This window comes from Lepus europaeus, chromosome 18, assembly GCF_033115175.1.
Source record: "Lepus europaeus isolate LE1 chromosome 18, mLepTim1.pri, whole genome shotgun sequence".
Classification (NCBI taxonomy): Eukaryota; Metazoa; Chordata; class Mammalia; order Lagomorpha; family Leporidae; genus Lepus; species Lepus europaeus.
This window is the reverse complement of record NC_084844.1, coordinates 37595804-37621213: the sequence shown is the minus strand read 5'-3', so window position 1 is coordinate 37621213 and position 25410 is coordinate 37595804. Positions and strand designations below refer to the sequence as shown.

At 42.5% G+C, this 25410-nt stretch overlaps 1 protein-coding gene across 9 annotated transcripts in view; it reads left to right on the top strand.

Annotated features, from left to right (window-relative positions):
- Positions 1–25410, top strand: part of ACACA (acetyl-CoA carboxylase alpha) — a 332967-nt gene that overhangs the window by 174490 nt on the left and 133067 nt on the right. For all 9 annotated transcript variants that reach the window (XM_062216876.1, XM_062216880.1, XM_062216874.1 and 6 more), the window contains 5 exons: positions 1588–1712; positions 10976–11089; positions 12214–12327; positions 13958–14047; positions 15627–15745. In XM_062216876.1, the coding sequence (XP_062072860.1) occupies positions 1588–1712; positions 10976–11089; positions 12214–12327; positions 13958–14047; positions 15627–15745 (562 nt within the window). The remainder of the gene's footprint in view (positions 1–1587; positions 1713–10975; positions 11090–12213; positions 12328–13957; positions 14048–15626; positions 15746–25410) is intronic.

The following is a 25410-nucleotide window of genomic DNA, read 5'->3' as shown; positions in this document are numbered from 1 at the left end:
TTCATGATTTCTTAAAATCCTGACTCTTGAGAATATTCAAACACAAATTCTTTACTTTGAAACTTACTTCTGAGGTAAGCTGTTTTGTGATAAACTGAATATTACCTGTATCCCTACCCCCACCCCCTTTTAAAGATATATTTATTAGAAAGGCAGAGATACAGGGAGAGGGAGAGAGACAGATCTTCATCTGCTGGTTCACTCTTCAGTGGCTGCAATGGCCAGGCCAAAACTGGGAGCCTGGAACTCTGTCTGGGTCTCCCACATGGATGGCAGGGACCCAAGTACATTTTCCACTGCCTTCCGAGGTATGTTAGCAGGGAGCTGGATCTGAAGTGGAGCAGCCGGGATTGGAACAGGTGCTGATACGGGATGCCTTTATCACAAATAGTGGCTTAACCTGCTGGGCCACAACACTGGCCCCACTTGTACCCCTTCATGTAGATGTCACTACAGTGTAGCTGAAGTTGATACTTCTATTGCAAAATACCACTTTCTTACTCAGAATTGCCCTGCCCCTGGAGGCCTTCTGGAAGCCCAGTGTAAGTATGAGCACCAGAGTCTCCCAGCAGACCTTCTCACTTAACACAAGGTTCTCCTTGATCTGTACCTGGGTTTTTGTTTTTTGTTTTGTTTTTTTACAGGCAGAGTGGATAGTGAGAGAGAGACAGAGAGAAAGGTCTTCCTTTTTGCCGTTGGTTCATCCTCCAAAGGCCGCTGCATCCGGCGTATCATGCTGATCCGAAGCCAGGAGCCAGGCGCTTCTCCCGGTCTCCCATGCGGGTGCAGGGCCCAAGCACTTGGGCCATCCTCCACTGCACTCCCGGGCCATAGCAGAGAGCTGGCCTGGAAGAGGGGCAACCGGGATAGAATCCGGCGCCCCGACCAGGACTAGAACCCGGTGTGCCGGCGCCTGTTAAGCCTGTTAAGCCACGGCGCTGGCCTGTACCTGGGTTTTGATTTGAGATTCTTAGGCATTCATTGCTTAGCTGTTCTGTGGTGTTATGTGGAAAATGTTGATTGCAGAGCTAACAGTCACACTTCTCATGGATACTGATGAATTTGGTGTGGTTTTATTTCTTGCGCTAAAACTGTTGCTCCAGGTTTGAGTAGAATCTTCTCAGCAAGTCAAACATGGAGTGAGAATCTCACACTGGGGTAGAGCTTAAAGGTCACCAGTGTAAGGGTATTGACATTTCTTCTTCAGCAGAATCCTATCTTCTAAAGAAATCATTCCAGGAAGCTAAATGAGGGAGTTTAACATAAGAGAGGGATAGAGTTATTCAAAACCCCTCTGTCTTTAAGGCCCACCCACCTGCCTGATTTTTTTAATATAATGAAATTGAGGCCTGGAGAAGTCAAATCATTTGCTCACAGGCACATAGAAGTTGCTAAGAGCTAGGCCTTGAGCCCAGGTCTTAGGTCCAGATGCCTGACTTCTTGTTCAGTGTTCCATTTAGTCAACTACACTGCCAGTTTCCATCTAAGAAAATTCTTGCTTACCAGTTGACATTAAAAACAAACAAATAGCACGTAAATATGAACCTTCATACATGGCTGAGAACCAATTCTTTTTGTTGCTTGCAGGTCACTATGACAAATGTGTATTTGCCCTTCGGGAGGAGAACAAAAGTGACATGAACACTGTCCTGAACTACATCTTCTCTCATGCTCAAGTCACCAAGAAGAATCTTCTGGTTACTATGCTTATTGTGAGTACCATTTCCTAAAATTTGTGAGGATGGTTTGTGATATGCGTAAATTATTTCTTCTTTCTGATGGCTGTGATGGGAGAGAAAAGTACTGTCTTTCACAATTATGGGATGAGTAGGTCTTGGGTTGTGGATTAACAATTTCTTATGTTTACCTTTGTTCTTGATATGAAGGGACTTTCCAGTTAGGAAGAAACTATTCTGGCTACTCTGCATGTAATATTGCACAGGAACTCAAATCTCAACTCGACAAATGCCTTGGGCTTCCTCATTCCTGTTATCATCATAATGGTATCTTTCAAATTTAGTCTTGGAGCCAGCATGGCCTAGCTGAGTAGGCTGCTTATTGCAAGACTGGCGTCCCATATGAGCACAGGTTCATATCCTGGCTGCTTTGCTCCTGATCCAGCTCCCTGCTAATGCACCTAGGAAACAAGCAGAGTGACTCAAGTACTTGGGTCCCTGCCACCCACATGGGAGACTTGGATTGAGTTCCAGGCTCCTAGCTTTGCCCTAGCCCATCTGGGAGTGAACCAGCAGATGGAAGATCTCTGTTTGTCTCTCCCCCCCACCCCCTTTGAAACTCTGCCTTTCAAATAAACAAATACATCTTTTAAAAAAAAACATAATTTTACCTAGCCAGTCTACTTCTTACTTAAACCCTTATTTATTTTGTAGATGCAAGCAGTGGCTTTCATATCAAAAACTTAGGGGGGTGGGGGGGAAGCAGAACTGTTAGAAGTCTGGTAATGCTCTCACCAAAAACATTTAAATGTATCCCTTTTTTGTCTCCTTTATTTTATTTATATGAAATCTAAGCTGAGATTATTGTGTTGATCATAGATATATGCTTTGTCCCCCTAAATTAGAAATATAAGAATTACTAGAAAATGGGAATGAGGGATGAGACTCGTCAGTGTAAAGCAGACTAATGTATATTTATTAGAGCAGCCAGTAGAATGCTTGTGAACCTAAGGAGTTTTAAAGATGGTTTATAAATCTTCGGCACCTAGATCTGTGATTGAGTTACTTCTAGGAATCCGTGAACAATAGAACTGTTCTTAGAGCCCCTCACCCGGTGGTCCTGGCCAGTTGCCCTTCTGCTGTCTTTTTGTCTTTAAGGGGGACAGTAGTGCCTTTTCATTGCTAGAGAGTCCTTTCCTGTCCCTTTGTGGAGTTGGCATTGCTGGTACCTTAATTCCATCCTTTCCTCTTGGAGGGGAACAAAACCATAAATCTTCACTGCCATCTTTTATTTCATACTTCAGAACGAAGGGAAAGTGTCTACCTTACATTTCTGGTGAACAGCAGTGCTACTCAGTTATCTACTCAACTGGTTAACTCTAAAGAATGTAACATTTTTTAGAATAGCCAATTTGTAAATTATGTAATTATAGGGAGAGTTCTTTACCTTTACTACCCCAGAATGACTAGATGGTGGGAAAACCGGAAGATGCATTTGAGAAAGGAAAAAGAATCTGTTAGCACTATGTGATATTTCAGCTTCCCCAAGTGACAGGTTTCAGCAAAGAAACGATTTCATCTTTGGCAACTTGCTAAGTTTTTTTTCTTAATCAAAAGAGGGAGGAAATCTCGATTTAGTGTATATGTGTGTGTGTGTTTAATTTTAATTCAAGTGTTATTAATGCTCTTTTGGATAAAGCCAAGAGTTTCTGGCAGAAAAGGGTAAAGATTAGGGGTAGAGGAATTCATCAGTTTCAACCTAAAATGGGGCAAATTTGCCTTTATAAGAAGCAAGTTATGGAGAGTTTTTCGTCTTATTATGATTACCTTTTTAAGAACTTAACAGTTTTCTGCACTAAAAATAGACCAAAGCCCAGAATCCTTGGAGCAGCCGAAGAGTAATGATCGTCCAAGACTGTCGCTGGGTTTCTTAAATTCTAATTTGTAAGATATAGGGGCTCGGCTCGCTCCTTTTGCGGAGTGATTGTAAGTAACGCTTGCCTTAAGAATCTCATTATTGGAACACGGAGCCATATTTCCTCTGAGAATTCTGGAGTAGCTTTGAGCCGGGGCTGTTCATTTCTCAAGTAATCACGCTGGTGTGATGGAGAGAGAAAATGGCAGCTGTTCGGAGCTCAGGCCTTCAATTTTCTTCAGAGTCCAGTCACTCAAGTGTGTAATTACACGGGGGGTGCTGCAGAGGCGTTGGGCCCTGTCAGAGAACTGGTTTGAGGCTTTGCTTTCTGTTCTTGCCAGTGAGGACAGGCAGAAGCCAATGGGATTCTGCCTCGCGCCATTCTTCCCCTCCCCCACCCCCACTCCCCACCCTGGTCATCCAGATCACTTCTTACCTGCATGGGTCCTACTCAAACTTTCTTTCCAGCAGGCTGAGCTCTTTGGGAGAAAAGAACTGTTTCAGAATGTTTGGGTTTGCATGAATAGCGGAGGGGAAAGGGAGGAGAAGGCAGATCGAAGATCTGACCCAGGAAGCCAGATACGCTTTTTCTTTATTTTGGCATCTTCACATTTTTCTTCAAAAAACAAAGCAGGACTCAATATTAAACGTAATAGTATCTGTGGGCTTTCATATTACCAATTTCTTTTTGCAATATCTGTTATTTTCACCACATCTTAGACATACAGAAATCAAGAAATTAATTGGTATGGTTTGCAGCTAGCAGGGACTTGGAGAACAGGGGAAAAAACCTCAGAAGGTGCTCCTTTCTGATCTGATTTTTCTGAATGCCAGACATGCCTCCCCCTCTTCTTTGACACGGCCAGCTGCTCCCCTCCCCCACATCTGCATTAATAGGGATAGCTGGAAAAAGTAATTTTAGTCGTTTGGATAACTCTTTATGGCCTCCCTGTCTTTACAGATGTCACCTGGCCACGGTGGCGTTTCAATTCCCGCAGCCTGTCTTCTCTGCTGGTTCCCCTTTCTCTGCTCCCCTTGGAGCCCTGATTGACAGTTATGTGCTCAGCATTCCAATGTGTGCTTTCTAGAAGCAGGAATGTGGACAGTGCAGTTCTCTGTGTTAGATGATGATTTCTGGCAGTTTTAAAACTGGTAGGAAAGATCAAGCAAATCAATCTTGCGCCAAGGTAGGACACGGGCCGCTCTAGTGAAGATACCTTCCTGCCTTTCTCTGGCTACCTTAACTTACTTGCAGTAGGTTGTCTCAAGGACTTTGGGGCAAATTTCTTCTAATCGTTCACCCTGTCTGAAGAGCAGAGTATCGAGTGACAGACCAAGAGACTGCCAGGTTTCCTCTGTTTGGAGGAACATTTGAGAACAAAGTCTGGATGACCAGTAGTAAATCTACTTCTTGAAAGTTCTTCTCCTGTCTTAAATTTAACTTCAAAAGGAAACTGTTAGAACCTAGGACACTGTGTTTGTGTGCTTAGAGATACTTAACGGATTCTTTAGTTAAGTTAAACTTTCGGTACAAATAAAAACTCTCGACATCTGGAGAGGGCACTGAGGCCTGGGGGTTAAGCTGCCACATGGATGTCCACATCCCTTTCAGGGTGCTGACTGGTCCCCCTCCACTCCAGCTTACTGATTGTGTGCATCCTTGGAGGCAGCAGAGGATAGCTCAAGTATTTGAGTCCCTACCACTTACTTGCATGGGCTAGATGGAGTTCTAGGTCTGACTTTGGCCTAGCCTAGCCCCTAGCTGTTGCAGGCATTTGGAGAGTGAACCAGCGGATAGAAGATTTCTCTTTCTCTTCCTCATTCTCTGTTGCTCGGCCTTTCAAATAAAGAAACTTTTTTTTAAAGTACCAACATCCTCATTGCTGTCTAGCTAGTCATGTTATATCCTGTAGCCACCTTGATGCTGAATAGTTGTCACTCACTGTTTATGTTTTCTTTCTGATCTGTATCACATTCCACACTCAGGAGCATGCTGTAAACCTTGCTTCTGTGTGAGTGATGCCATGCATCTGAGCCTCTGATTGTGTTTACACTAGGAGCGTTTCAAATGTGGATTGCGGCGGGTGTTGTGGCACTGTGGGTTAAACTGCCAGTTGAGACTCCTATATCCCATATTGGAATGCCAGTTCCAGTTGTTGCTACTCTGGGCTTTTTTTTTTTTTTTTTTCTATTTAGTTATTTATTTGAAAGGGTAGGTGACAGAGAAGAGATCTTCCAGCCACTGTTCACTCTCCAAATGGCCACCAAAAGCAGGGCTGGGTCAGGCTGAAGCCAGGAGCCTGGAACTTCATCCTGGTCTCCCATGTGGGTGGCAGGGACTCGAGTACTTGGGCCATCATCTGCTGCCTTCCCAGGTACTTTGTGGGAAGCTCTATTGGAAGCAGAGCAGCTGGGACTTGAACCCGCACTCTGATATCGGAGGTATCTCCACCTCTATTTTGCGCTTAAGATCCAGCTTCCTGTTAATGGTGGCTCAGATGTTTGGATTCCTGCTGCCCTTGTAAGAGACTTGGATTGAGTTCTTGGCTCCTGGCTTCAGCCTGGCTGAGCCCTGATTATTGTGGGCATTTGGAGAGTAAACCAGTAGATGGAATATGTCTGTCTGTCTCTTTCTATCATTCTGCCTCTCAATAAAAAGATTTATTTTTTAATTTATTTTATTATTTATTTTTTATTTCTTCCATCTGCTGGTTCACTCCTCAGGTGGTTGCAGTGGCTGAAGCTGAGCCAATCTAAAGCCAGGAGCCTGGAGCTTCCTCCAGGTCTCCCACGTGGGTGTAGGGGCCCAAGCACCTGGGTCATCTTCTACTGCTTTCCCAGGCCATAACAGAGAGCAGGATCGGAAGTGGAGCAGCCAGGACTTGAACCAGTGCCCATATGGGATGCTGGCACTTCAGGCAGCGGCTTTCCCCTCTACACCACAGCGCCAGCCCCATGAATAAATCTTTTAAAATTGCTTATTAGTGCCTTTCCTTTCTCCACTTAACAGGACTACAGATAATTCTGTCCAGTGTTTAAGTGAAGAAAAGTCTTAGCAATTCCAAGTTTCCTGAATAAAGGTGGTATTAACACTTTCTGGTCAAACCTATCCTGTGACATCTTTGGAATGTCAGAAAGTCCGGTTGTGACTGGAAGAAGTCAGAGTCTCTTGCTGTTATTGGGAATAGGGCCTCATCCAGCTGAACCATAGTTGAAAATTGAGGGCACTCCACAAAAGGTCACATTCTTTTAACTTTGAATTGCCTTCTTCAGAGGCGTTGTGACACGTAAGTTGCTAGGGTCAAATTGGGCTCTTCTGTCAGTCAGTTGCATAATTTGGGTGATGGTTTTGGCCTTTAATTGTGCTTGGCATATTTTTTCAAATTCAAAATATTACATCTAGGACAAGAATAAAGCCATTTAGGATAAGAATAAAAATAAGAAATAGCTGTGTTGGGCTAATCTTAACCATTCCCCAACAATTTCGACTTTGCCCTGCAGGTTTTTAAAGTGATCCAGAATCTCAGAATCACCAAGTTATTTCTTATTTTATTTTATTATTTTTTTTGACAGACAGAGTTTAGACAGTGAGAGAGAGCGAGACAGAGAGAAAGGTCTTCCTTCCATTGGTTCACCCCTGAAATGGCCGCTACGGCCGGCGCTGCACCGATCCGAAGCCAGGAGCTGGGTACTTCCTCCTGGTCTCCCATGTGGATGCAGGGCCCAAGCACTTAGGCCATCCTCCTCTGCCTTCCTGGGCCACAGCAGAGAGCTAGAATGAAAGAGGAGCAACCGGGACAGAATCTGGCGCCGCAGGCAGAGGATTAGCCAAATGAGCCGGGGCACCGGCCCCAAGTTATTTCTTTAAATAGATTTTTCTATGTTAAGGAAGCACATCTGCTGATACAGTCACTGTGTGATGTCAGAATGTTCAGCAGGGTTAAATGGTGATGCTGGGCTGTTCAGTTGCCCCCAAGAAGCCTCTCTGCAAGACAGACAGCCCTAAGTTTCCTATTAACTGTTTGGATTCTGAGAGCCCTGGTGGTTTCTTCCAAGAACCTGAACACTATGTCCAGGTCAAGGACAAGAGAAAGTTATTCTACACTTAATTTTCTGTAGCCAGTCTTTTACTAAGTATTAATGATGACAATGGAGAAAATAATATTAGAAAAAATTTCCAAGTCAGGATTTATTAATGGAAATAGTGTTTGATTCATTCTGTGATATTTCACATCACAGAAGACTATGGTTTCTGTACTTTATCACGAGGAGCCCAGGAAGGTTGTCATGGTCTTGAACAAATAATTACTTCAGTTTTCTTTTTCCTGATCTCCATGGTTCACTTTTCTTATAAATACTCTTTTTCCCTACCCCTTTTTTCACTCTCTTTCACTCCTAGTGCAGAGATGAAATGAAAAAGTGGGTTTTTTTTGTTGTTGTTAAAAAAAATGGTGTTGTGTATTTTGCTTTGTGTTTTTTTTTTAAGTGGTTAAACAAGAGGACAACTTTTTCTTGTTTTTTAAGTTTAATCTCTAAAAATAAACTAGATTTCCAATAAAAGGAAAACATTACATATCAAATCTGGTATAGGTAGGGGAAGTGACTAAGGTTCTTATTAGTCATGTTGACGTCTGCTGTCAACGTTAAGATTGTAGTCTGGATGTATTCAGAATAGCTGAGTTGTAATATAACCCAACACACACCATGTTTTTGGATCTTTTGATGGGACATTCTGATGATTGAAATAGGTACCTCTGAAAGAGAATGTGTTCATTGGGACATTAGGAAAGGGGGAATTCAGTTAGGAAAAACTTGCCTTGGTTTCCCTACCCACTGTTCTTTCTCTGTCCTGTTTATGATCTTATTTCTGGTGAGTTTACATATCCACCTGAAATTCTCTTTTGTTCATTAGTTCTCAGTAAAAGATGAGTCTTTTCTGCATTTTCTTCCACCCTTTGCTGTTATGCCTAGGGTTGGAACAGGTCCTCCATTATGTGACTGTTTCAACAGAACCTTGGACTTATTTTTACTTTAATAGCACCTTATTCTCACTCAGATGAGTGAATTATCGGCATTAAATGTGTAAAAATAACACTTTCACTTCCTTAACTATAAATTCCATCATGAGTCTTAACGATTCTGGACAGTTGGAACAGACCTCATGTTGGTGGGCTGGGCAAACCAGAACTCATTTTTTGAATTGTTTTCTCAAAAAAAAAAAAAAAAGTTTGAGAACCTTTGTGACATGGATGGAGTGTGCCAAAGGCACACACCTTTATTTATTCCACTATGATAAAGTGTAAATAGTGTCCCTGAGATGGGGAACGTTAAGTATGAAAGAGATTCCTCAAGAAGACTGACAGCCAAGAGGAGAGGTGATTAAAAAGTGGTCATAAGTTTTTTTTTTTTTTTTTAAGTATGGGTGGAGTTGGGGGCAGCATCCCATATGGGTGCCAGTTTGAGTCCCAACTGCTCCACTTCCAATCTAGCTGATATATCTGGGAAGCATCAGAAGATGGCCCTAGTGCTTGGGTCCCTGCACCCATGTGGGAGACCTGGAAGAAGCTCCTGGCTCCTGGCTTCCAATTAGCCCAGCTCTGGCCATTGCAGCCCAGAATGAAACAGCAGTGGAAGTTTCTCTCTCTCTCTCTCTGAGACTCTGCCTTTCAAATAAATAAATAAGTCTTAACAAGTATAGGTAAGAAAAGGTAGGCCAGTGTTGTGGCACAGCAGCGACCCTTGCATCTTATTTCAGAGGGCAGGTTTGAGTCCTGGCTACTCCACATCTATCCAGCTTCCTGCTAATTTGCACCCTGGGATGCATTGGAAGGTGGTCCAAGTGTTTGAGCTCCTACCACCCATGTGGGAGACCCAGATGGAGTTCCAGTTTCGTTGTTTTGGCCTGGCCCAGCCTTGACTGTTGGTGGCTTTGGGTAGTGAACCAGTAGGTGGAAGGTCTTACTCTTCTCCTTCTCACTTTCTCTCACTCTGCATTCCCTTCAAATAGATGAAAAGAAATTAAAACATTCTTTTAAAAAGTGGTAGCAGGAAGGCCCTCTGGGATCTTTCATGCCCCACTGATGGAGAGAGAGAATAACATACAAAGGTAACTATTTCAAAGTCCAAGGAAAGCAAATGATACCTAATGTATGTGGTCTTAAGGACGTTGCCACTAGCCACATAAAATTCAGAAAGGAAAGACATTTAGAAGAACCGTGTTGACAAGTATTTTTTTTGTTTGTTTAGATGAAAATTAATGGATAATGGATGATTGTAGGGAATAAATTCATATTCCACTGGGTTCCCCAAAAATTTTCTCTCAGAATATGATGGGGATTTTTCTTAATATTTTTTAATTTTTAAAACAGGAAGAAACCTCAATGCTGAATAAACCACAGATTCTATAGTGGGAGCTTGGAACTTATTTTGTGCTGTAATCCAGCTTCACCATGTTTAAATATCATGGAATGATTCTCAGTACAGGAAGAGAATAATGGTTTTGGGTGCAGCATTGGCAGAATGTGAGATGGTGTTTTTAGTGAATGTATATGTAAAAATGAATAGTTTGTTCTTGTGTTTCTGTTTTTTGTCCTCCTGGGATACTGAACATTTTGTTTGTGTAATGAAAACTGCCATGGTGGTTCCTTTTTGTCTTGTTTTATCTTCTTTCCAACCATAGGAGAGGGAACAAGCTGGCTTTTAATTTCTGTATTATTTAAAACCTCTTGAAACTGAGACCTCCTTTGTTTCTTTTTTAAAAAAATTTTTATTTATTTGAAAGGCAGAAAGAGAGTGAGAAGGAGAAAGAAACTCTCATCTGCTGATTCAGTCCCCAAATGCCTACAATGGCCGGGACTGGGCTGGATCAACATTAGGAGTCGGGAACTCAGTTCAGGTCTCCCCTGTGGGTGAAAAGAGCCCAGTCACTGGTACTATCACTGCTGCCTACAGGGTTTGCATTAGCAGGAAGCTGGATCAGTCAGAGGTGAGTATCTAACTCAGGTACCCCAGTACAGGACATGGGTGTCTGAACTGGTAAGCCTAACGTCTGCCCCCTCGTTTGATATTTCTTGCTCAGAATCCCTTCAGTCCCTTCCAATTATTTCTTCTGGACAATAAAATTATAGTGTTAATTTATAAAGAAATATATTAAGAATTTTTAATCTGAATGAGAGATCTGAGTTGCCTCTCCTTGGCTGCAATTCCTCTGGGATGTTTTTTATCACATTATTTAGAATAAACATATCAGAGTTTGCTGTTATTTTTTACTAAGAACCCAGTTATGTTTACTTTGTTTGCATTCCCCCCCGCCCCCATCTCAATGTCCTATGCACTGCAGTTTTTTTAATGTGCTTGTGTTGTTCTTTTTCACATTAACCACTAGGATCAGCTGTGTGGCCGGGATCCTACTCTCACTGATGAGCTGCTGAATATCCTCACGGAGCTAACTCAGCTCAGTAAGACTACCAATGCTAAGGTGGCACTCCGCGCTCGCCAGGCAAGGACACTTGTTGGTTAACTTGAAGGAGGAGTGCAGTGAACTTTCACTCAGTCCTCTTACAAGGACTGTACAGTTTTCTACGCGTGTAACATTGCCTTCAGAACGAATGGTTTCTTGTGGTGTATTTTTCTTAAAGAGAAAGGAATGATTAGTGTTGAGCCCCTATCATTTCCTGCTCTCCCCAGTAGCCCTGTGACAGTAAACCAGGTCGGGAGGAGGAAAGGCAACTGAAGGAGGGAAATAGACTCAATCTTTCTTCCCAAAGGGAGCTTGGAAGTAGATGAAAACTTTTAAGTTGAGAAGAAATGATCAAGTGCGGAAAGCAGAAAGAACGAAATGAGTCTTAGGCCCTAACAATCAGAACCACCCTGGAGAAGTCCAGTTAGTTTCACCCTGTAGACTTCATTTCCATTCCAAAAGGTTTCAGCAGGGAAGCAGTGAGTTGGCTGGGCATCCAGGAGGAAGCAGCGTTTGAAGCTGCTCAGTGACCTTCTGCCTCCTCTAGAATTGTATCCATGTCACTGAGCTACTCTGTTATTGAACCTCGCAGTGACCTGCTGAGGGCATTCAGCTCCTGCCATGTCCCTGTTTGTTTGTTTGTGATACTGCTTCCACTCTTTGTGCCCCTCACACACCTTGGTGTGACTTCTCCTCCGTGCGCAGTACCTGGGGCTGTCAAAGCAGCTTTTCCTAGTCTGCCTGTCTACTTCAGAGTTGCAAAAGGCTAGCTAGGCAGCATCCACCTTCCCCACAGCTGCTCCCTGCCAGACCTGATTCCCAATTAACAGCTAGTCATGCAGTCCCCAGGACTAGCAGCTTTGCGATGGTAAATCACATGCACTGATGGAACTTGATGGAAGCTGTTTTCTCTCCCTTCCCCCACGCCCCTCGGGAAATTGCCCACAACGCAAATCATGGTGAGAGTCAACTGAGATTCAGTATTTGGTGGCATTGGCTTTATGTTACAGGACCTAGAAGTTGTTTGACTTAGTCTCTGTTTTATCTTTGATGCCTGCACTTAAAGATTTATATTTATTGCTCTTGTATCAGAGCTGCCTAATAGGAGCCTAGAATAATCACTCCCTCAGGAACTGACGCCTCTTATTTTGCTCTCACTCTAGGTTCTTATTGCCTCCCATTTGCCATCGTATGAGCTTCGCCATAACCAAGTAGAGTCTATCTTCTTATCGGCTATTGACATGTATGGCCATCAGTTCTGCATTGAGAATCTGCAGGTACCTGGTTAGAGCCCTTTTCTGCTGCCCTGCACTCCTGTCCCCTTTCTTCCCTTGCACTGTCTAATTAAATCATCAATCAGTTTTGATTTTTCATGTAATGAAGTTTCATATCATGAATTTCTAAAATGATTTATACTTATGAATATTTCTTCATGAAAATACCAGTCGAGTCGTGGTTTAGCTTAGAAATCAAAAAGGCCTTCCCAGACAGAAGTATCTTACTGAGGTTTTTTTACCTCTTGTGCCTCTAAATAGAATATTCTAGGCCTGAGTTAAGTGGCAGGACTATTTGATGTCTAATATTCAAATCAAGTGTATATGTGAATAATTGTTACTCTTTGGGAGACAAAGCTTTAGAATGTTCATTTTATTTTAATGCTTCCTATTAAGCTTTTTTTTTTTTTTTTTTTTTAAACAGGCAAAGTTAGAGAGAGACAGAGAGAAAGGTCTTCCTTTTCCGTTGGTTCACTCCCCAAATAGCCGCTACGGCCTGCATGCTGCGCCGATCTGAAGCCAGGAGCCAGGTGCTTCCTCCTGGTCTCCCATGTGGGTGTAGGGCCCAAGCACTTGGGCCATCCTCCACTGCCTTCCCAGGCCACAGCAAAGAGCTGGACTGAAAGAGGAGCAAACAGGACAGAATCCTGCACCCCAACCGGGACTAGAACCCGGGGTGCTGGCACTGCAGGCGGAGGATTAGCCAAGTGAGCCATGGCGCCAGCCTACTATTAAGCTTTATAAAGAATTTTGTAAGAGATTATTGGATAATTTACTAATTGGAAGGACCTTGATTATTATTTTTAAACTTCATTTTCTCAGGGGTAACTTTGTATTTTTATACCTAGAAGCAAGGATTCTGTTGTTACATCTTGTCAAAGAAATTTTCAGAGTTTCTGTAAGATTTTATTCTGCGGAAGCTAAAAGGAAGGATGTGTTTTCTATTTAATTCATTGTTAAAATATAGAGTTTCGAGGCTGGAGCCATGGCCTGCCTTGCTGGTATCCCATGTGGATGCTGGTTCAAGTCCCGGCTATTCCACTGTCAGTTCAGCTCCCTGCTGATGTACCTGGGAAGGCAGGCACCAGAGGATGGCCCAAGTGCTTCAGCCTCTGCACCTATGTGGGAGATCTGGGGGAGGCTCCTAGCTCCTGGCTTCAGTCTGGCCCAGCCTTGTTTGTTGCGGCCATTTTGGGAGTGAACCAGCAGGTGGAAGATGGATCTCTGTATCTCCTTTTCTCTCTGTGTAACTCTGCCTCTCAAATAAATAAATCTTTTAAAAAATAAAATAAAATAAATAGGGCTTCAACTGCAGGTTCAAATCTAGGGTTTATTATGCTGTAGTACTGAGACAGTAGGAAGGGGAGTATAGATATTTAGCAGAATGGGTAATAATAATAGTTACAAACACTTAGGTTTACTGTGTATAGTTAATGCATTTTTAGTGCATTACACTAAGAATTTTACATGTGTTAACTTACAGTCCTTATAAGAGCCCTATGAAGATAGGTACTGTTTTTCCCATTTTGTAGCTGAGCATGGCATTCATACACAGAGTTCAAATCCAAATAGCATCCATTGAAATGGTTTTGTTTTGGATGTAATAGTTTAGGCTTATCTTTTTACCTTCCAGAAACTCATCCTATCCGAAACATCTATTTTTGATGTCCTGCCAAACTTCTTCTATCACAGCAACCAGGTGGTGAGGATGGCAGCTCTGGAGGTGAGTGTCCATGGTGATAGACCTTGTGACCTTCTCCTTCATCACTAGCTGAGTTCTGTCTGGCCATCTTGTCTGGTCTTTTTCTTTGGCAATAACCTTTGTTCTTCAGGTAGTTTTTTTTTTTTTTCCCTCTGAAATGATAAGTGCTTACTCAAGTACATTTGCCCAATGTTTTTCATCCAAATTAATCATCAGCTTTTGGGTGCCAATCACAGGGAAATGACTGCCAGCATTTCCTCCAGTTCTTACTTCATAGATATTTGAATTCTGTTTCATGATCATTTAGGATTCCCTGTAACTTGTTAGGTAAAAAAATCTGTGGCTAATCATGTGCAACCTTACCATATTGTGATTTGGGCCACAGTAAAATGGTTTTGGTTACAATTTGAATTGTCAAGCAGCTTAGGGAAGAAAGTAACAGCATTTATGAACTATGTTTCAGTGCTTTGCTTTTGCTGTTGATATTGCTGTTTTCCATTTAATCCTACAATTTCTTGATGAAGTAAGAAGAGAGTGAGATTCTGAGAGGTGGAGTGACTTCTCCCAAATCACCTCGATAATGAGTCAAGGAGTTTGCATTTGAACTAGGGGTATTCTGGCTCCAGAGACGTCCCTGGTTTCACCACAGCACGCTGCCTCATTAAGCATAAAATTGTAGGCCCTGAATGTTGCCGTAAAATTGCCAGCTGGATGTTTCTTTGAACATGAGGAAAAGCTGTGTTTTAGATGATTTCATAGAATATAAGATCGCCAAGTTTTGCCAACTCTTTTGGGTTACTTCTTATTTGTTTATAATTTTTGGTTAGTATTTGAAGTACCCTCCTCAGTAAATACCAAATTTGAACAAAATGTTAAAGTGCTCTCATGTCATTTAATGATATACCTCACATGCTGCTAGAATCCCATGCAGCCTTTTACTTGCTTAGCAAATAGGCTGTAAAGTGTGTGTGGTTGGACTGAAGGTTTTTTTTTTTTTTTTTTTTTACTGAGATGTAGCTGTTACTGTTAACTCTTGAGTTTTAGTGTGTTTGAGATATTCTATGTCAAGTAGGCTGTAGGTTTTTTGGCCTGGGGTTTGGTAACTAAATGAGTCAAGATTGATTTTGGGCAGTGGGGTGTGGGGGAAACCCAAAGGTGCAAGTTAAGAAGGGCTGAACTGTATTGCAGTTGCCTCTGTCTTCCCTCTTCACTCCTTAAGTGGCCCAGAGTCAGAACTTCTCACTTTTCTCACTACTTGCTTTTTTGGCTCTGTTGAAACGATCATGTTTAATGAATTAATTGGCATGGTTCTATGTCCTTTTATTAAAGATCAGGTTTCCTCTAGAATTTCAGGAAGTGTGGAAGGTTAATGAAGGTTGTCCAGCAGAGGCAGGCTAGTTTTATTTCTGCTTATTGTCATGGGTATAGTATTAAGACTGTAGCTTTATTAAGTAAACCTAGTATGTTCAGATCTTGGGATGTCTTTCACCACAAACCACCATCTTCTGCTTCAGATACCTCTTTTCAGGATGGTCTTTTTCTTGAGCCAGCTAGTGTCTGTTTCTTGAAGGTTATTGACTGAGGATTACTTTTTCACCAGGTGTATGTTCGAAGGGCTTATATTGCCTACGAACTGAACAGTGTACAGCACCGTCAGCTTAAGGACAACACATGTGTGGTGGAATTCCAGTTCATGCTGCCTACGTCTCATCCAAACAGGTGAGTTTGAACTGGGACATGTCCTTGAGCCAGCTAGAGAAGAGTACAGGGGAGTACTGTGTATGGGAGACCCATGTCTTGTCATGTAGAAATGTAGAACAAAAATGGACAGATTTGAATCAAGAACTTCTTGGTGCCCACTTCTTTGACCTGTGGAGGTAAAATACCATCTCATCAAGAAGAAGGTTTAGGATTATACCACTCATTCTTGCTTGCATTATATCCCTGAGGAAGACATAATTTTTTCTCTCCCTTTCCTTGTCTGTCTCTCTCTCTCTTTCTCTTCCTCCTTCTCTCTTTTGCAGTTAGTGAGAATTGGCTAACTTCTCATTTGATAGAACTCTGCCAGAAAATTATCATTTTAAACCATTTTAAGTCAGCAATTAGAACAAGAAAAAAAATCAAGTGGAATGTCTTGCTTTTCTGTGTGTTTGCTAGTGTTGAGGTTACACCTGAGCAAGATTCATTATCCCTAGAATCAGACCCTTGAATTTAGCAGTTCAGATGCAGTTTTTTAAAGTCATACTTCAGAACTAGAGTTTTCAGATTCAAGTAAATTATTTAATGAACCATGCTAATTTTATTATTCTTTCCTTCCTAAGTCCCTTGGCTTTGGTTTTAAAATGAAAATATTTATCTTGCATAGCTCATTTTTTAAAAGGAATTCTGCAACATTGAAAATCTAGGAATTGCACACACATATGTGTTCATCCCTCCTGTGTTTTAGTTGTATCACAGGAAATATAAATACCACTGCCAATCTTCACCTGCTCCTCTCCATTTCTTCTTTATGGCCTTTGGTCCTTCACTTTGTATTTCAAAGGCCTGTGTCTTTGGGGAGCCTTAGGTTCCGACACCAGCAATGGTTTTGTTGTGAATTGCCACTCCACACAGAGCAATAGAAACCCTTTCTGGAGACAAAGAAGTCTGTGCTGAGACTTTTGGCCACTGGATGCCACTGTTGATCCAGCAGAGGTCGGCAAATGAGCAGCGGCATCTTCAGAAAAAGCGCCTTTCTTCTTTGTCTCTGAAGATCCTTTCACTTCTGTACCTCAAAAATGCCTTATGGATGGCAGAGAAAAGCATATATCCTTGATTTAGCAGGCATCTCTCGGTACATTTCTGCCTCTGTGGATTTCAGAATCTCATTTTCTAGAAACGAATGGTTGTCCTTCAGTGAGCCAGCAGCCAAGTGCTCACGGCACACATGGGCTCAGCACTAGGCCTTGTTTCTTTGCCTGCATTTCTTGAATAATTGTAGAGAACTACATGCTACGCTTGATGCTCTTGGTGATTCTCAAGACAGTCTGCTTTTCTTCTGCTCTCCTCCAGCCCTGGCCTCTGGGCAGTGATTGGCTGCCAGACTGCAGGGCCACTTCTGAGGTCCTTCCCTTCCCAACCCGTCCCCGTCTTAGCTGTTCTCCCTGTCCCACTGTGTAAATTTGAGGATATGTGCGCAGTTTGATGAGGGGAAATTACTGAAAAATGAGCGAAATTCTTTGTAGCTTCTTTGTTAAGAAACCTTGTTCACCTTTCCACATTCTGGTGTGAATCTTGGTTAGTCCTGATATGGTTTCAAAACCTTGTATACCTGTCCCTGTGAACATGTGAGGTTTATGCAGCCTGTGGATAATGAGCAGACTTGAACAGACTGTAATCCTGTAGACTCTGGAAAGTCTCCCCTGGTTGTATGTATAATTTTAAAGTTATTGGAATATTACTATTATTGGTATAGGTGTGAAGGTGAAGAAGAGTGTAAGATAAAGAGAAAAGAAAAAATAATCTTTGTAAAATTTATATTGATTTAATACTTTTTTTAGATACAAGATATTTTGTTGATGGTCATGTTTGATCACAAAAGACATTAAGTTTTAGAGTATAGTTAATTACAAATCTGTTAATTACAGATTTTGCTATTTGAATTTAGTTTTACAAGATTTCAAAAATATTTTCTTACAAATACTTTGGTTGCAATATGGAATTATGACCTGACTCTGACACTAGCTGGTATACTGCCGTTCTGATGCAAACCGTTAGAGCTAATCACATATCACAAGCTCAGCCCTCCATAAAACTGCATCTGCTTCAGGTGCGGACACAAGCGGGGCCCCCAAACTCCTGCACTGCTGACCAATTGACTACACATTTGGGAGTCTAACCGCCTTCTCAGTTCAGCAGTTCCATGGAATAATTCACAGAACTCAAACACTACAGTTTTATCATAAAGGATACAGATCAGAACTAGCCAAGTGAAGAGACATGCAGGTTGGGCAGTGTCTGGGAAGGTCTCAAATGGAGAACCTCCCAGTCCTTTCCCTGTGGAATCAGGGCACATCACTGTCCACACATCAGTGTGTTCACCTGCCAGGAAGACCTACTAGCTTCAATATCGAGTTTTTATCAGGGCCTCGTTATGTAGGCAGGATTGGTTGAATCATGGGCTGCCTGATTAGGCTTGGCCTCCCCTCGCCCCCTCCACTCCCATGGTTGGTCTTGCTGGTGACTGCTTCCGTTCCAAGTCATCTCATGTCTTACCACAAACTCAGGTATGATCCAAGGAGGTCTTGAAGAACAAAGACACTCCTGTTATTTGGGAATTTCGAAGGATTTGTACGGGAACAATGACAATTCAAATTCTTTTTTGTTTTTTAAGATTTATTTATTTATTTGAAAGTCAGAGTTACACAGAAAGTGAAGGAGAGGCAGAGATCGATCTTCCATCCGCTGGTTCACTCCCCAATTGGCTGCAATGGACTGAGCTACGCCAACCCGAAGCCAGGAGCCAGGAGCTTCTTCCAGGTCTCCCATGTGGGTGTAGGGACCCAAGCATCTGGGCCATCTTCTGCTGCTTTCCCAGGCCATAGCAGAGAGCTGGATCAGAAGTGGAACAGCTGGGACTTGAGTTGGTGCCCATGTGGGATGCCAACATTACAGGCAGCGTCTTTACTTGCTATGCCACAGCGCCAGCTCCTCAAATTCTTTTTAATAAGCCTACTTTTTCAAAACACAACAGAACTAAGGTTCTCTTAGTTTTAGCTAGTTTTGAATCATGTACTTTGCCAACATTTCCCCCAACTCCAATTCTTTTATTCCTTTCTATTATTTTTTTAAAAGATTAATTTTATTTATTTGAAACTCAGAGCAACAGAGAGAATGCAAGACGGAGAAGGAAAGAGATCTTCCCTCTGCTGGTTAATGGTCAGGGCTGGGCCAGGCCAATGCCAACAGCAGGAACATCCAGGTCCCCCATGTGAGTGGTAGGATTCCAAGTATTTGGGCCATCTTCCGCTGCCTTGTCAGGCACTTTAGCAGGGAGCCCTCCTGGAAGCTGGCATTGCAGGTGGCTTAGTCCACTGCACTGCAACACCAGCCTGTCCTTTCTATTACTGCTTTGAATAAGCAGGTGGTAAGCATGTCATCTCTCATTCTGCAAAAGTAAGGCCCAGAAGACTATCAGTGTCCAGTCCTGTAAGGCTCAAGGACACAGTTACGTCCACTAACCTCTAGATTAATGATTCTCAGGATATATCTGAGGAATGTTTTGAAAAAATATTGGAATTCTTACTTCCAAGATTTCATTCATTGTGGATTTAGAATCCAGGTGATCACTTTAAAAAGTATATTTTAATTGTACATGTTGTATCAGAGTAATTGGCATATCTGTCCCCTCAGACATAATTTCTTAGTGTTGGGAATGTTCAAAAAATTCTCTTAGCTGTTTTGAAATAATCAATTAATTGTTGTCAGCCCAGGTGATAACTTTTTGAAAAGCTCATTTGGAAATTCTGGCTAACACCTGTAATTGAGAATCATTACTTCTAGACTAACACTATCAAGTAGAAGCCACATACATAATTTTAAATTATTTGTCACATTTAAAAGGCTAAAATGAGGGAACAGCATTGTGGAGAAGTGGGTTAAGCCACTGTTTGTGGATGCTGGCATCTCCTGTGGGTGCCAGTTCAGATCCCTGCTGCTCCACTTCAAATCCATCTCTCTGCTGATACACTGGGGAAAGCAGCAGCAGATGGCCCAAGGCCCAAGTACTTGGACACCTGCCACCTGTGTGGAAGACCTGGCCCAGCTCCAGCTGTTGGAGCCATCTGGGGAGTGAACCAGCAGTTGGAAAATCTCTGTCTCTCTCTCTCTCTGTAATGCTGCCTTTCAAATAAATAAATAAAATCTTAAAAAGTAAATAAAAGGATAAAAACAATTTTAATAACATTTTATTCAGTTTATATATCTTTAATACTTTTCCATATATATAATAGACATTATTAATGGGATAGTTCTTATTTTTTCTTCATATGAAGTGTTTGAAATTCAGAGAGTAATTTGGCACTTACTGCCATATTCCAGTCCAAACTGGCTCCCACACTGATCATCTCAAATGTAGACCAAAAATTAATTAGAACAGGGGCTGCCACTGTGGCTTAGTTGGTTAAGCTGCCTCTTGGAGTGCCAGCTTCCCATATGGCTGCCGGCTCAAGTCCTGGCTGCTCCACTTTCAGTCCTGCACCTTGCTAACTCTATAACTCTATCTTTTAAAAAAAGTAAATCTTAAAAAAAAAAAAAATCACAATGAATCTTCTTTTTTTATGCTATGGTGGTAACCCTATGAAAGAGCAAAAATATATCTATTATTTTGTTGCTTGTTCTTAGTGCTTATAGGAAATGTTCATACCAGATACTTTATGTGTGTATTTACTACAATATTTTAAGCATGCTTTAAAAATTAGTTCATGAGAAAAATTATTCCATGAGAATAGAGGACACTCATTTGAAGCATATGTTTCCCAATTGGGTTCAACAAACCAAAAATTCTTGAGTGAACAAACACAGATTTTGTTTAACCATTGTTTTCAAAAATTTTATTTGAACGGCAATGACAAAGAGAGGGAGTTTGAGATTTTCCATCTGCTGATTTACTCCCCCAAATGCCTGCAATCATGAGGGCTGAGCCAGTGTAAGTCCAGGAGCCCAGAACTCTACCTGGGTCTCCCATGAGGCTTGCAGGGATCCAGTACTTGAGCTGTCACCTGCTGCTTCCCAGAGAGCACCCGACAGCAAGCTAGAAGTAGTGCCAGAACTGAAACCCAGGTGCTCCAGTGTGGGATGATGTTTCCCAAGCCGCATCTTAACTGTCCCACCAAACACCTGCCCCTGTTTAGCCAATTTTTTGTGTTTCCTTTCCTGACATTTGGTCTTGATATTACTTTTTTTTTTTTTTGACAGGCAGAGTGGATAGTGAGAGAGAGAGAGAGAGAGAAAGATCTTCCTTTGCCGTTGGTTCACCCTCCAATGGCCGCCACGGCCGGCGCACCACGCTGATCCGATGGCAGGAGCCAGGTGCTTTTCCTGGTCTCCCATGCGGTGCAGGGCCCAAGCACTTGGGCCATCCTCCACTGCACTCCCTGGCCATAGCAGAGAGCTGGCCTGGAAGAGGGGCAACCGAGACAGAATCCGGTGCCCCGACCGGGACTAGAACCTGGTGTGCCGGCGCCGCAAGGCAGAGGATTAGCCTATTGAGCCGCAGCGCCGGCAACATTACTTTTTTAAGATTTGTTTATTTATTTGAAAGACAGAGTTAGAGAGAGGTAGAGACAGGAAGAAAGAGAGATCTTTCTTCCGCTGGTTCACTCCCCAAATGGCCACAACGACCAGGGCTGGGCCAGGCCAAAGCCAGGAGCCAGGAGCTTCTTCCCAGTCTCCCATGTGGATGCAAAGGCCCAAGCATTTGGGCCATCTTGTGCTGCTTTTCCAGGTGCATTTGTGAGGAGCTGGATTGGAAGTGGAGCAGCTGGAACTCAAACTGGCACCCATATGAGATGCAGGTGACAGCTTAACCTACTGCGTCACAGCGCCTGCCCCTGGTCTTCACTTTTCTAGCAAAGCGTTCATTTGAAGCAGACTAAATTTGTCCAGCATGTTGCTCGAAGTGACTTTGGAAGTTGTGATGCCAAAACCAGACTATAATCTTTCATCATGTGTAGAGTCACCTGGTGGAATTTTACTCCAACGGGTTTTGGCCAGTGACTTAGCCCCCTTGGATTGGGATGAATCATGGAGTTCTGCAATCTGACAGCAGCAGAGTGGTTCCCCACCCCCAGGAAAATGCTTTAGCTGTCTTTATGCTGAAGACCTGTGTCTCATTAGGACCTGTTTTGTTTTTATAGATAGGCAAAACACATTGGCATTGTGTAGGGCCCCATTTAAGAAGAGGAACACGCCCCTTTTTAGCATGCTGCAGCAGTTACTGCATGGCCAATATGTTTGATACCTTTTTATTTTTGTTTTAATTCGTCATGGGTTGTATATTGCTTGATGTCTAGTTATTCTTCAGTATAATTTGTTTTTTCCTGGAACTACTTTTATTTCTTTAAGCAGATTACAAAATAGTTTATTTGTAGTTTCTGACTGCGTGCTCAGTTCTTCTTGCTAGGTTTCTTGGTTAAAGGTGGTTCCTTCTTAATAGTCTATACAACACTTCCAATTTTTTTTTTCCCTGGGAATTGTATTTCCAGCTTACTGGCATCCCCAGATATTGTTCACCTGAGGATCTTGTCTTGAGTACTTCACTCAGGGGGAGCTCCTGGCCTGGGTTTACCCTTTTCTTAAATTCTCTTCCCTTGAACAGTGTCTGCAGAGATTTTCCTGACTTAAGCCTAGTTAGAAACCTATGTATATCTATGTGATGCAGTATATCTTTGTGTTTGTTTTTGTACTTTCTTAGCATTAAAGACTCTGTGCTATTGTTTGGGTTTTTTTTTTTTTAAAGATTTATTATTTATTTGAAAGGTAGAATTACACAGAGAGAGGTCTTCCATCCGATGATTCACTCCCCAAATGGCTGCAATGGCTGGAGCTGTGCTGATCTGAAGCCAGGAGCCTGGAGCTTCTTCCAGGTCTTCCAAAGACTTGGGCCATCTTCTACTGCTTTCCCAGGCCAGAGCAGAGAGCTGGATCGCAAGTGGAGCATTCAGGACTGGAACCAGCGCCCATATAGGATGCTGTCGCTTCCCGCCAGAGTGTTAACCGCTGAGCTACAATGATGGCCCCAAACTGTGTATTATTGTTTGTGAATTCTTTTGAGGGAAAGTTTTTTTTTTCTTTTTTAAGGTGTCAGTTTTCTAAAGGTGACTTATGGCCAGGTAGCAATTGTTTTTGAAGGAACAGTGAGTGAGTTTCTTCAGTCATTTTCTTGGTGTAGGACTAGTCAGGACAGCTGGTTTGCACTACGAGAACATTTTACCATTACTCAGACTTCCAGGACCTAATTCTCTTGTCTAGGATTCTGAGTCCAGCTCTTCAGGGAATTTACCCAGTGTGTTACATGGATTAATCCAAGAACTCAGACTGCATCATTCAGCATTTCCTTTTATCTTTCTTACTGCAGCTGGGGCTCAGGGTTTGGAGTCGAAGGTGTGTTTGTGTTTGTCTTTTTTTCCCATTCTGAAATCCTAGTATCACTCACTGGTGCTGGAGATGCAAAAGCTTATTACACTTACATGTCATCTTGTCTGGTTTTTGACAATTTTTTTTTTTTTGACAGAGTTAGAGAGACAGAGAGAAAGGTCTTCCTTCCATTGGTTCACTCCCCAAATGGCCCAAATGGAAGCCAGGTGCTTCCTCCTGGTCTCCCATGCGGGTGTAGGGCCCAAGCACTTGGGGCATCCTCCACTGCCTTCCCGGGCCACAGCAGAGAGCTGGACTGGAAGAGGAGCAACTGGGACAGAATCTGGCACTCCAACCGGGACTAGAACGCGGGATGCCGGCGCCGCAGGTGGAGGATTAGCCTAGTGAGCCGCAGCGCCGGCCTGGTTTTTGATAATTTGTAAAATTATTTGACATTCTGGGTTTCCCTTAACTCTGGACCATATTAAATGCATCACAATAATCTGTAAACAAATAAGTTCTTCAGTCAGCCTATCTGTGTATCTAATCTTCTAACATAAAACTTTATACAAATGTATATGAAGTGAATTATCCCAAATTCTCTGTGGCTGTGCATATTGATATATATATTATGAAAGTCTGGGAGTACAAAATTTAGAACTCCAAGTGATTCTCGTATGTCATACTTGTGAACATGGGCAATTTTTAAATCTTTTAATCTTGATCAAATGTGAAACATCAAAGTTGATGCAGAAGATGAGAGTATGTCCTGTTGTACGTTTGTATAATAGGCGAGGACCTACCGGTGTTTATTCCCACTTGTTTCTTAGGTGGAAGTCCATGCTTTAATGAAGTCGGGTTGCATTTCACCTTCTCTGCTGCTTGCTCCTTGTGAGTTTGGCCTTCTGTGTTACAATGTTTTACTTCAAGTACTTCCCTTTCTCACATCTTAGAACCAGAAGAGGTCGGCTGTGTTCTCCCCTGGCAGCACGCATTTGTGGTTGTGGCAGAGCTGAGGCTGCTTGGCACTTGCAGTGTTTAGCTGTTGGGGTGTGGGTGGTCTCTGGGCCTTGTTATTTGTGAGGAAAGTTAGAAATGAGAAACCTTCCAGACGACTAATCCGCCTGCTGCCATTCTTGAGAATTCTGATAATCTTTGATGTCCAGAGATTAGATCCTTCTTTGGATAGTAGTGGGACACTAAAAAGTCATCCAACCTGTAGCGTTTTCAGCAGTCGGAGCACTTGGTTATAGTTAGCTGACTAGAATGAGCTATAAATAAATAAAATCCTACAGTGCTTGCTTGCTCCGTTCAGGGTAGTCTGCTGATAAGATGCAAGCATCTGGCAGAAGAGAAGATTCTCAGCAGGTTTAAGTGCTTACCAAAGTGCTTTCCTGTATCCATGGCTCCGCTTCTAGCCTCTGCTGTGTTATTTTGGCTCTCTAGACTTCTAAGATTGGAGAGTCGAGTTTAAAACTCAATATATCATTAGGGTAGCCCAAGGTCCCTTCTTGTCAAGGAAGACTAGCTGATTCCAGGAGGAAGGAAAAGCAGAATCCAGGGCACCTGTAAATCCCTGTAGTTTTGTGCTGTGGGTTTCTAGCTAATTATACAGCAGACAACAGTAATATGCTGTCGCCCTGTTGGCATACTTGTTTCAGAAAAGAGCAAAATCTTCCAGCAGAGCAAAGAAGGGGCTTCAGAGGGGTTGCAAATGAATGAAGCAGTGATCATTTTATTGTAAGCTAAGGCTATGCAGTGGAATCGGGGCATCTGCACTGCAAGGAGGTGGTGGGGGCGATGACAGTAGAAATACATGGTTCAGCTGTGTTTTACAGCTCTTGATTTGGATTGTCCTGCAGAAATATAGTCACGCAAGGAGACCACCACTGATCACAGCCAGTCAAATTGCTCTTTCTCCTATGGTACTGCTGTTAGTGACTGCTAGTAGGTTATTCAGCCGACCTCTTCTGATTCTGCTTTGCTGCCTGATTTCAAAAGATTTGCCCTGTACTGGCTCTCAGTCACAGCTTGATGTAACCACTGCTTGTTTGCATGCATCTCCATCATTTTCATATGGGATCTTTTTTTTTTTTCTTTCAAGTTAGAAGGCAAAAGAATTGGGAGCATTTTTATATGATAAAAGATTTATGTAGGGCCAGCTAGAATCAAGCAAAATGAAATTCAGGTGGAAAGGATGGTAAAAAGGCTCAGAGAACTTGTGACTGCCAAAGAAGTCAGTGTTCCTTAAATTAAAGAGGGTTCAGCTA